Source organism: Furipterus horrens, unplaced genomic scaffold (genome assembly GCF_987537825.1).
Source record: "Furipterus horrens unplaced genomic scaffold, mFurHor1.1.pri manual_scaffold_5, whole genome shotgun sequence".
Lineage (NCBI taxonomy): Eukaryota > Metazoa > Chordata > Mammalia > Chiroptera > Furipteridae > Furipterus > Furipterus horrens.
In genome coordinates this window covers 152,710,821-152,723,879 of record NW_028327175.1, presented here as the reverse complement: position 1 = coordinate 152,723,879, position 13,059 = coordinate 152,710,821, and the positions used below count along the sequence as shown (strand labels likewise).

General features: G+C 40.5%; 1 protein-coding gene across 1 annotated transcript in view; it reads left to right on the top strand.

The window, feature by feature from the left end:
* Nucleotides 1-6,125: 6,125 nt before the first annotated feature.
* The window catches only part of TMEM26 (transmembrane protein 26), a 34,006-nt gene continuing 27,072 nt past the window's right edge, over nt 6,126-13,059 (top strand). Inside the window, exon 1 of the mRNA XM_090279297.1 lies at nt 6,126-6,335. Coding sequence (XP_090135423.1) covers nt 6,145-6,335 — 191 coding nt within the window. The 5' untranslated portion in view covers nt 6,126-6,144. The remainder of the gene's footprint in view (nt 6,336-13,059) is intronic.

Genomic DNA, 13,059 nt, shown 5'->3' with positions numbered 1-13,059 from the left:
GGAGCGGGGGTGAGGGGAAAAGGGAGGAAAGAAGGGGAAGGGTCTAATCAAGGAACCAGTATAAATGATCCATGGACATGGACAACAGGGTGGGGATTGACTGTGTGTGTGTAGGGCGTGGGCAGGGGAGAGCAACAGGAGAAAAAATGGGACAACTGTAATAGAACAACAATAAAAAAAAAGAACACTTTACCAGCTATGCCTTTCAGCCAGCCCAGTTCCTTATTTGCAAATACAAAAGAACAAAGGATCGTTAGATCATTGGAGGATCACCAGATTATGAAATTCTGAAATTGAAAGAAGGAACTGAATAAACTGAGCAACCAACAAATGTAAACAGAAATAATTCAAGACAAAATCATTACAAATTTATGAGTAATATTTCTAAATAATTTAAAAACATATTGTATCCATAAAACAAGAACACGATACTGTGGGGGGAAAAAACAGGGTTCGATGAACTAGAAAGGGTTTTTGCAAAAAAAGGTGACTAAATCAATCATTGATAGAGCTGAACAACAAAATAGAATCATCTGAAGGTTAAGTTACACACCTGGAAGATAACTTTAAGAAGCTCTACTGGAACCTAAATAAAAATGACAAAAATAGGAAATATAAGGCATTTCAGAAGAAGCAAACAGAAACAAAGAAATTATCAAAGAAATAACAGGAGGTTTGACTCACCTAAATAAAAACAGCACTGCACCCAGCGGAGTATATAAAACAGCCTGATATCTAGAAACATTGAAATGATAAGCAATAACAAAAATCTGTAAAAATTGCAGAGATTAAAAAATACTTATCCACAAAGAAAAGACAATGCGATGAACATCAGACTTCTTATCAGTAATACAGGGTTTTAGAAAAGAATGATTGTTCTCCAAGTTTAGGGGAAACATAAATTATATCTGAAAAATACATTGAATTGGTTTTCAATTTTTAGGATTAACCAATTGACAAGACAGTGAATGTAATGACAGCTAAAAAACAGAACGTTGTTACTGATAAAACTTGGGTAATAGAGGTGGAATGAGGAAGAAAGAAGTTACTGTAGGAGTATTGGATACTCCAACTATCAAATTGAGAATTCGACATTTTTGTAAGTTGGTACAGTAAACCAATTCTTGGGAGATACATAGTTTTTTTAAAGATATAGTTGTAAGTACCAGGAAAAAAAAAACGGAAGGTATTAATTGTGAATAATTCCTCTGGGGAATAGAATGTACTCTCCTACAGTGTATGAATTTTTTCCAATAAATTATACTATATATATACATATGTATATGTGTATGTATAAGAGTGATGTCTGAATAGAATCAAAATGGAGCTAAGGTAGAAATAAACTTTACTAAGAGGCTGTGATTTTTGAGACCAACTTGCAGCTTTAGCGGCCTCCAGATGCAGACATGACTTTGGATTGCATCACTCTTGGGAGCCATAGGTCAGCCCATAATGGTATGCACAATGTTTAGGGCAGGGACATCTCTGGCATTATATGTATAGGATATGTGCCTGTCACACCAGGGCACTAGATGTGTCAGTCCATGTGCCTGCTGTCCCTTTCTCCCCCCACTCAAACTACCCTGCCCAGAACCCCATGTGGAAGAATGAAGAAAGCACTAAATTGGTCTTTATATGGGAATGGCAGGTGACCGGTTGCTGTCAGTGATACACAATGTGACTTGATACCTAGAGTTGAAGAGATTTAATTGAACATGTTTTCTCAGGAATTTGAACTCAGGTTATGGAAAGATTTGGCTGAAAACTGACAGTGTCTGAGAGTCGCTATGAAAAGTCCACAAACTACAACCATGTGATGCTGGAGCCGCTCAAGTACACAGCTGTCCTCTTGCTCCAGGTGTGCATGGCCCTGCCTTATTACACCTCCTGTGCTCATTTCCACAGGATTTTATCTCCCCTGTTGAGCCACATGTACCCATTTAGTGACTACTCTCTTTACTTGAGTTAGCTTGAGAAAGACTTTTTCGAGCAACCAAAATCACTCTGATTGATGAGAATCCTGAAAACTGTGTTCACTTTGCATTCAGAAAGGAAGAGGGGCCTGGGAATTGTCCTCTCAGACACTGATAGGAGCTGGTTCTACCTTAGTGCTATCCCAGTCTATACCACAGGAGCCAGGTGCATGAGGCTGATGTGGTTTTTTTCTTCTTCTTTCTTTTCTTAAGTAAAAATAATTTACTCATTTTTTTAAGGAAAAAAAAAGAGTAGATTTTTAAAAATTGCTTCTTTTCTATTCTTTTCTTTTTTAAAGATTATTGGGGTATTGTATTGGAGGTTCCAGGATAGTTCTCAAAGCCTTCAGTCTTCTAAAAAGGGCTTAGGAGAAATTTAAAAATGAATAGCCTTAAATGTTCTCTTTCATGACAGTTTTATTTTTCAGATCCAGAGACCACAGACCCTACACTGAATCTACACATTCAAAATAGGGCACAACAAAGATGTATGGAAGATGTCAGACTGACCTCCCTCTTTTATTTAACCCTTTTCCTGGAGAGCTCTCCTAGGGGGCTGGGTAAAAGAAAAGCTGCCCCTAACAGCAGGCCTTGGTACCCTTCTGTTGAACACAAAAATTTCACAGAACAGCAACATCAAGCAAGGCCACTCATAGTTTGATGGGTCCAGACAAAAAGAGGACCAGTCTGCAATCATGTCTAAACACAGACAAAACAAGACTATCACCTAAGCAACAAACACGAACAAACATTCCTCTACCTAATGAGCTTTTTTAAGACACTCGGTCATAGAATTAACCCCACTTTCTGATATCATCCAGTTGGAGCAAAGTCCCACTTTCTTAAGCCCAGATCCTTTCTTAATAAGTCCTTCCTAAGCTCTCTAACACCTTCCTACTGAGATGGCCCCCCCTTTTTTAAATTTCTTTTTTTATTGCTGTTCTTTTACAGTTGTCCCAATTTTCCCACCCACCCCCGCCTTGTGCTCCAGTGCTCTCCCTCCCTGCTCTCACAGTCAGTCACTGCCCTGTTATACTAGTTCCTTGACTAGACCCTTCCCTTTCTGCCCATCCCCCCTTATACCCCTCCTCTCTCCCCTCTGGTAATTGTCAGCCTGCTCCTTGTTTCCATGCCTCTGGTTCTATTTTGCTCATTTGTTTGTTTTGTTCTTTAGGTTCCTGTTATAGGTGAGATCATATGGTATTTGTCTTTTGCTGCCTGGCTTATTTCCTAAGCATGATACTTTCCAGTTCTATCTATGCTGCCTTGAAAGGTAGGAGTTTCTTCTTTCTTTCTGCTACATAGTACTCCATTGTGTAAATGTACCACAGTTTTTTGATCCACTCACCTACTGATGGGCACTTAGGCTATTTCCAGCATTTGGCTATTGTAAATAGCACTGCTATGAACATAGGGGTGCATAGGTTCTTTTGAATTGGTGTTTCAAGATTCTTTAGGTATAGTTCCAGCAGTGGAATCACTGGATCAAAAGGCAGTCCCATTTTTAGTTTTTTGAGGAAATTACATACTGGCTGCACCAGTCTTCATTCCAATCAACAGTACCTTAGCGTTCCCTTTTCTCCATCCTTGTCAGCACTTGTTTGTTGATTTGTTAATGATGGTCATTCTGACTGGTGTGAGGTGGTATATCATTGTGAATAAAAGACTTAAATGTAAGCTGTCACACAATAAAAGTCCCAGAGGAAAACATAGGCAGGAAAATTTCAGATATCCCAGGCAGCAATATTTTCACTGATACATCTCCTAGGGCAGGGGAAATAAAGGAAAGAATAAACAAATGGGACTACATTAAACTAAAAAGTTTCCACTCAGCTAAAGAAAACACCAGCAAAAATGAAAAGGGAACCAACCATATGGGAAAATATATTTGCTAATGATACCTCGGACCGGTGTTTGACCTCTAAAATGCATAAAGAACTTATATGACTCAACACCAGGAAGACAAACAATCCAATTTAAAAATGGGCAAAGGACCTGTATACACACTTCTCCAAGGAGGACACACAGAGGGCCCACAGGCATATGAAAGAATGTTCAACATCACTAGCCATCAGAGAGATGCAAATTAAAACCACAATGGCCCATGGTTTCCCATGGAGTGGTTCTTCTCTCTAGAAGAGTAATAACCCAACTTGTTCAGCAACAGCTGTGTTCCTGGTAGTGTTCAGTTGGAGAGTTTTGACAGACCTGAGGAATGTCTTATTTCTCTGCTCCACTCCTATTATTGTCTCTGGGAATCAAAGAGCAGCTTTGATTGGTCCAAGAAATAATCACCAGCATTTACCAAGCACTCACTACTTGCCAGATGCTTTATATGGATTAACTCATTTGATCCCAACAATAGCCCTATCAGTCCACAGTCTTAGCATCCTTACAGATGAGGAAACTGAGGCACAAAGATTACAACACTACAAAGTGGCTAGGCCAGGAATCCAAGGCAGCCAGCTGGCTGCATGCTATGGCTCCAAAGTCCACACCATGCTGCCTCCTGTCCCCACAGAACAGTATGGGGTCACAGGCCATTCTGCCAGCAGCCCACAGTGGAGGGCACCATAGTAAGCAGCCTGAGAAAATCACTGCTGGGTTTCCTGTAATATAGGAAAGAATGCAGACCCACAGGAAAAAGAAAAATTTCTTCCTACTCACAGTGCCAGAAATAAATGACCTTCTTCTAAGCAGCTATATATTTTTTTAACCTAAGAAGACATTAATCATCTAATGCAGAATTTTCAACCTAATTTTAAGAAAGGTATGGTATCACTTTAAGTTGAATAAACCTAACCCAGATAGGTTTTCCTTTTTCTTTCAACTTTACTAATGTGGTCAAAAAAGCATTCTGGCATGATGGTAATTCGAGTAGCATTTCTTTATCTTTCCAGAAAGAGAAATACTGAGGCACAGGGCCTTGGAAAGCAATAATATCTAGGGAAATTGCAGTAACTTAGTTTCATATAATCTATTTTTGTAATTACCTTCCATCTATAACCTACTGTACTGATTTTCCATTTACAAGTGGTATAAAGTTTCCTTTAAAAATTACTTCAGTAAAAATTTGAGTTTATTTAAAGAAAAATGTTGAGTAAATAGTGGTACAGGTGGTAGGCGATCAAACAGGGAAACAAATTCATGAAGGTATTTTGGAAAACCCTGACTTCAGTTTCCTCTTTGCGCTGGATGCTGGAAAGACCAGAGTTTAATTAACTGGCCATCGACCTTACAGTGCAATTTTCTGCTCCAGGAGTTTCTCCTCCTCTAACTCCTAGCTCTACCTTCTGCCTCCTCCCTCAATTTCCGCTTTGCCTTTTGTCTTGCTACTACTATATGCTTTCAGAAAAATATCTGTGGGGGGTGGGGTGGCAGATGACATAATGAAGACTTTCTTCTTTTTTAACGCTGTGTCCAAGGAGCAGAAGTGGCCCGGGTTACCCAGTTATGAGGTGCAGGGAGTTCTCAGAAAGCCCAGTAAGTCTGATTTCCTCCAGTCCTTGGAAGTTTTAGTTCTTTAAACTAGGCAGGAACCGCGTTTCTAAAACTGCTTGGCCAGCAGATTCCTTGGCTCTTCTCTGTCCCAGCTTAGAGTCACCATGAGAGCTTGTTCCCCGCAAGAAGTGTGAGTTCAAGTACTTCAGTGGAAAAGCAAGGAGAAGATGACCCAGATACGTCCTTCTCCCCGTTTTTGGCTATGCAGCACCTTGACCTTCAGTCCACCTCCCTCCTCTTTCCAGTCTCTGGGAGTAAAGAAGTCCTTGGGGACTCCAAGGAGGCGGGGGGCGGGGGCGACGGAGAGGGGGTTGGTAGTGGGGCTGGGTAGAGGCCAGGGATGAAGACTAGCTCCGGGAATTGGGAAGGGGATGGGCAGCCCTGGAGAATAACGCCCAGGAGCTGGGTCTGCGCGCCTCTGACTCCCGGGAAAGCCCAGCAGTCTAGAAAAGCTGGGCTTTGAGTCTCCAGCTCTTTGAAGAGTTCTCAGGAAGTTTGGGGGAGGGGCGAGTCGCTCTCTCCTGTTTAAGCGCGCGCGCGGAGGGTGAGGAGAAACAGCAGTGGCAGCAGGTCTCGGAGCTGTCACGTTCCTGCCCGCGGGCGGGGTCGGGTGCTCCTGGCGGGGTTTGCGGGGCGCAGGTGAGGGGCGAGGCAGGGCGCGCTGGCCGGCATGGGAGGACTGGTCCTGTTCAACGCGCTGGTCACCCGGTTGCTGTTCTTCCTGCACTCGCTGATTGGGGTCTGGCGAGTGACCAAGGTATATGAGGAGCCGAGGTACTGGCTGCTCGCCCTGCTCACCCTCTTGCTCCTTCTGGAGACTGTGCTCACCCTCAAGTTCAAGCGCGGCGGAGGCTACAAATGGTGAGCGCAACCCGGGAAAGGGAGGGCGCGGAGTCCCCGGGTACTGTCCACTACGGTGCTCGCAGGCAGCCAACGACACCTTCTCCCCGAAGCCCACCGACCCTTTACTCAATTTGGACCTCCTTTGTCCTCGCTTGGAGCTTACAAGGAGCGCGAGATGCTTGCGCGTCTATTGGGCACGCGGGAGTGCCTCAGGGTCCCAGGGCAACACTAGGAAGGCTCGAGTCACAGCCACGCGTCACCCGGTCCCAGGTTTGGCAACTTGGAAAATGAGGAGGTGGGGGAAGGCGCTTGTCTGCTCCGCAGAAAGTGCTCCAGATGGGGGAGTCTTGGGGCAAGAGGGTGTCATGTGCCCTGCTTTCTGAATTTGGGGTGTGTGGGTGTGCACGGGTTACTCTGCGTGCATGCAAGAATGGAAATGCCCTTCGCTGGGCATCAGGGGCTTTGGCAAGAGATTGTGTGCATGGGGCAGCCAAGAAGGGCGAAGAGACCCCGCCAGAAGAGCAGTCTGGGCTTTCGGTAGCTTCTCTTCCTTCCAGCCCCTGGAGCCCCGACATGGCACCAGCTTCAGGTGTCTGGGGTTGGATGCCTCGGAACTTGGTGAATGGTCAGCCCATCTTGTTTCAGATGGGTTGCCACCCTGGTGGAGGGGCGAGCAGAGGGTAGTTCAGACTAACCTCAACGTGCAAGAATTACAGGCTGAGCGCGATGCTTTATTTCCTCCCCCAAAGACTTGAATGGCAATAGAAGAAATGAGAAAAAGATTCTCTTGCCATTTACAAAGAGTCTCCACCTCCATCCCTCCACTCCCAATAGATTTCACCCCGAAACTTCTCAAAGATAGGCCTCTTCCTGTATTAATTTTTAAAAACAGTGAGGCTATGTTTTCATACATGTCAATCCTTTTAAAACTACTTAATTCTATGAGAAAGAAAAAAGTAGTATTAGCTAGTTCAAGAATTACAGCAGGGAATTATAGTTAGCCACCATATTAAGAGAAGGAAAAAACAAAAACAAACAAACAAACAAAAAAACCCTTCTCCACAGTTCTACATATCAAACTACAAAAGAATGCATTTCATGACAGTACAGCGGGTGAATATGTTGTCTCTTAAAATGATGTAAATTTTGCTTGAATTTTTTCACTGTTGAAAAATTTCTAATATATTCTGTTAAAAATAATGAGCTAGATTTTAGCTATTGACCTAGAGGGATGTCCATGGTATATTGTCAGGAAAATAAACTTATGGAATTATGTATGACAGCTCTGGGGGAGGGTGGGGTGGGTTGGGCGGGTGGACAGATTGAATAAAAAAGACAAAAAAGGAGAAAGAACTCATGGACTCGACAACAGTGCAGTGATGTGGTGGCTGTGAGATGGGAGAGGTGGAAGAGGGTATGGTGGGGGATAAATTGTAATGGAAAAAATACAATAAAGCAAGAAAAAAGAGGACTTGTCAAAGAACTACCATATGTATCATTTGGATACATTGTCTATTTACAAGTCAAGAAGAAGAAGGAGAAACCCTCCCATACTGAATATCAATCAAGTAATACCTGAATGGTGCACTAAGCTCTGTACATACATGAGGTAAAAATTTCTTTTCTGGAACGTCAGATCCATGAACCTCTTTTAGATTGATTATCCTGGGCTAGTTTGAACATTGTTCTTTTTACTATATTTGGCACCTAGCCCCAAGTAAATGAAATCTACAGAAATCATGGAACAATAAACAGAGCTATAGAGGAAAATGTGAACAAAATTTTTTGAAATGTGGGAAACATATTACACTTGTCCAAAGAATGTTTCTTTAGCTATCCTTTGGAAAGGAAAATGGAACTAGACCTGCTGAGCTCAGCTGTCCAGGGACAGGCAACATTACATCAACACTGAAAACTTGCCAGTTGGAGAAGTTTAACTTGTTGGAATTCTATAGGATGGAGAGGGCAAGCCAATGACACACCCCTTGCTCAGTGCAATAAGAGTGTGCTAGTGGAATTTGTTCCATTTCACCGACTGTTTATTAATTTCACCTGCCGATTTACTTATATTTCCATAAAAGATAAATTCGTATCGCTTTGCTTTATTTTCTATTATCTGGGCAACAGTCCATTGGACCTGCGAATTACCGTTTAGGTAAAATCAAACAGAAGACAGTATTTCAGTTGCTTTCTAACCAATAATGATAAAATATTCCTCAAGATTGGGACACATTTGAATCCTGTTCACTTGAAAGTAGACAGTATCTGAGATTAAGTAGAAGTCTAAGTTGGATTTATTGGAAAAAGTATACAGAATTTTAAGCACTGAGCTTCCTTCATCAAAATTTGAAGAATATGAGGTAAATATAATTGAGTTAATAAAATACTTCACCTACTTGGTCACCTTCCTTCATTATCTCTCTTTTGTCTTCCTTTATTAAGTCAGTCAGACAACTAGTTATTGAGTTTCCTAATTTGTAAGCATGATGCTCTGCTAGCCACTGCATGAGCAGGCAGAAGAAACAGAGAAAACAAACGCTCTCGAGATATTAAAATAAAAGATAGCATTTTTATTAAGTCTCAAATGTGTGGGAATAATTATGAATATTTAGCATTTATTAATGTTTAGTCTCTTTCAATGCTTTATGCAGAATATCCCATTTGATACTGATAGGAAGCTACAATTATTTTGTTTCTCTGTTTTCACCCAGTTTTAGATGAGAAAACAGGCGTGGAGCTGTTTAATCATTTTACTTAGGATCAGTTGGTAATCGGGAAAGGAGGAATAGTAAGACTCTGACAATATTGAGGAGAAAAGATGTGGTGAGGAGTACTGTAGTGGGGAGCAGAGCAAGAGGGGACTTCACAGCATTGATCTGTAGCAGGAAAAGTGGAAAAGGGACAGGAGAGCAAAGGCTGTGTATGTAAAGGATATCCTTGAGGTGGGTGAGTGTGGGGAGACTTGAACAGATTTCTCTGGAGCAAGTACAGAGCCTTATCATTCTTCATTCAGCAAAAACATCTGGGACATCTACTATGTGTTAGACATTGTTTGAGCGCCAAGAATACACAGGTGAATAACACAGGTAAAAGTCTGCCCTGAAAGAACTCATTTTAATCAGGGGACTCAATAAATAAATAAACAAACAAACAAGTGAGCGAATGAGTAACAGTAAGCAAGTAAACAAACGAATTATCAGAACTATGGAACCTTAAGTGGTATGGCTTACAGAGGGGTGGAGTACCCGGGAAAGGTTCCGATGGCGGTCAGAGAGGCTTCTCTGGGGAGAACGTATTTGAGCTGAGTCTGTTCAAAAAGAGAAGGAGCTAGACATGGGAAGAACCAAGGAGATGAAAAATCGAGAGAGGGAAGAGTTAAATGTGCTTTGGGACATCTTTGATATCCTCCCAGGAAATAGATAAACACTGATGTTCTTTTCTATTCTTCCCTATCTTCTCCTCCCCATGTATCCTGCCTCCAAGTAAAAAAAAAAAAAAAAAAAGTTCTTCTAAATTTTATATCTTTACTGTATCTCATATGAAACGTCTTGTGTTAGAAAATGTCTGGGTGTCTCCCAACTGAAAATAAAAAAGATAAATTAGGAATCAGAAGAGATTCTATCCTAAATTGATTTCAAAGTTAAACCAATTTTGTTAAAAAACAAACAAACAGTGAAATCTGTTTGGATCACTCAGTTGTATTTAGATGGTTCAACAGCAGAATGAAAAACCTAGACTTAGAAAACATATGAAGTCTGATTTTGAATAAGTTTTGAGTAATATAGAAGAACTCTGTAAGGTGTATTTGAAACTATGTGTCTTCCTCCACCACAGTACAAAAATATCAGAAAGGAAATTGGGAAGTAAAAGTACTCTTTTTCCTGATTTTTGAATATCAGAAAGGATGAAATGGAGGGATTAGGAAGAAGACCCTGTGATTTCCATTTGGCCTATGTGGGCACTGGAAATTCTACAAGCAGACAGACTATTTTTCTCCCTATTCACACCAGCTGTCCATACTTCTTGAAGTCTCTCCTTAGCATTTCAGCTATTCCAGTAACACTTTCCACTGTGCTTTGGATTTATCCACGCCACCTACTAGTATATCCAGAGTTTTACAATATTCATTATCTTCACATGTGTGAGCATTTGATTTCCTGAGCATTGAACTCGTTGCAAAAGAGTGACTTAAATTTGTATCCTTTTGGGAAGCACATGTTGAATGTTACCAACAACCGACTTTGTTTTTAGTGATCTGAGTCATAATTTTAGGAAGAACAGTCTTATGCTAACTTGAATGGGTACTATGCTTCACTCCCAAGAAAAAGTCATGTTTTTAGATTTCACAATGGACTTGGGATCAAAACAGTAATTATGTCTGCATAATGGGACCCCAAGGAAATTGAACCTTTGAATGATGTCTTTGCTTTCTCCATGAGTACGTTCAACTGAGACATTTAAAACTGAAAATTAGGGTTATAATATTTTCTAACTTCTTTACCTGACTGGGAGAAAAAAAAAGTGCAAATTAGCGTGGGCAGCTCCCATGAGCCAGTATCAATCTATCCCTACTGCTAAATTTCATGCATTTCTCCTTCTCATGGCAGTGGCATTATTATGCCTAAAGAATCAGGACAAATCTGTCTAGTTTAACTTCTTTTCCCACAATGGAAAATTCATCTTTACATCAAGCATTATTCTCCCCCTGTGCATGTCCCTCGTTACTCAGAAAGTACTAGTATTAGGAGAGTTAAACCTGGGATGTGTAAGTCATTTTGTTAAGAAAAACCAGGGCTTCTTTAAAACAGCTTTTTAAAAATATACAGGTATCAAAATAAAACTTTTTGAAACTCACATTGATATAATATTAAGGACAGCTTGTTAATATAAAATGCCAGGGTGGAAACAAATTTTGTTTCTTTTTTCTGAATATAAGCCTACTTTTCATAATTGTTTAGGAAAGGAGGGTGGGTTATATTTTATCTTCCATTTGTCTGACTGACCTCAAAGGGGTAGCTGGTACACAACTGATTTAATGTTGTTCACTTATTAGAATAAACATTATAATACTTAGGAAAAAAGAAAAAGTCCTCTCTACCATTGGTGCTGCCTTCAGCCCTGGTCGAGTTTTGCAGTATTCCTTTGCTTTTTTATTTCCCTGATTGAGCCTCCTGTCCCACGCACCTGTTTGATCAACCTGAAACAGCCTCTTAATAAATTGGCTGTGCCATTTCCTGACAGCCTGTTAATAACAGATATGAGAATGATAACAATGATGAAGGTGATGGTGATAATAGAGGTGGTAACAGGTATCAAATATTGAGTACTGACAATACTCCCAGCCTGCTCTACATTCATTTTCTCATGCAATCCTCACAACGACCCTATGAGTTAGTTTACATCTTTAGCACCATTTTATGGTGAAGACCTTACTGCACAGCAAGGTTAGATTGTTTATCTAAGGCCACAACTAGTAATAACAAATCACAAAAACAATGCCTAGCTTCCAGTGAGCACTCGTACCTTTGAGCTAGGCATTGGCATTGCAAGCATATTTCCTCATTCATCCCCCACAATAGCCCTGGTGGTACTATTCTTGCTTTTACTGGTAAATGAAAAAGCCGAGGCTTAGAGAAGGATTCCCCACCCCAGGATTAAATTAAATTATTAACTGCTCTGCTGTCAATAAACAAATTGGATTTTGCCTGTGGACAGTACAACTACATACATTTTTAGTGCCAAGAATTCCCTATAGTAGAGAATGAGTTGCAGTATTTTTTTTTTTTTTTTCTTTTTCAAAATTAGGTAGGTAAATACCAGGCAACCTGCTAATGAGCACTGGGATAATTTTGCTCTGAACAAAATGTAGGAAACTTCAAACTACACAGGGACATGGTGCAAAGACACTCTTTCATAAGCAGACACCCTTTTAAATCAAAGAGGAATGTAAAAGAAAACAGAAGTGGGGGGGATTCTAAATTGTCTTTATTTTTGATCCTAAAGTGAAAAAGCAATCTCTTCTACAGAACAGAACTAAATACCATTGTCTTTTATAGATGAAATATAATAAAGCCTTACATAAATAACACCCATAATACATTTTATCCTGCAGAGACCATTAAAATTCCTGTAGTCATTAATGCTTATGTTCACATATTCATTAAACAATCATTTATTGTACTAGGTGCTGTGATGGTGTCTTGAAGGAATATAAAATATATGCAGCTATGTAAGAACAGCACTCTGAGAACCAAATAATTTTCCGTGAATGAAGTTCAGGGGTGCAGAAAGGCTGCAGAATAAAGATACAATCAGTGTGGTAGACTTGTTAGGCAAGGACAATTTCTTGTAAGTGATTTATTTACTGGCCTTTGAAGTAGCTGGAGGTTGTACAAGAGTGGAGAGAAGGGAGAAGGGCTTTTCCGGTTGAGGGGATATCATGATGGCAGTGCTTAGGGTTTCAGCTGGAACCAATTCATTTAGGAAGATGTCAGCCTTTGCTTTGCCTCAAAAATTTTATGAGGAAAACTGTACATAGATCCTAATACATGTTTTGTTTCTGGAACTAGTTTAGTCACACTGGAATATACTACTGAGGTTTGAATGTGGGCAACTTCAACTTTAATAAAGCTTGTTCTTGTTTTAGATCTCCTCTTGGAAAATTTAAGTTAAGTGAAGTATATAGTACTACTACAACCAGTTTATAGCATAATTTGGGATTATGACTTTATTTTGAAAATGG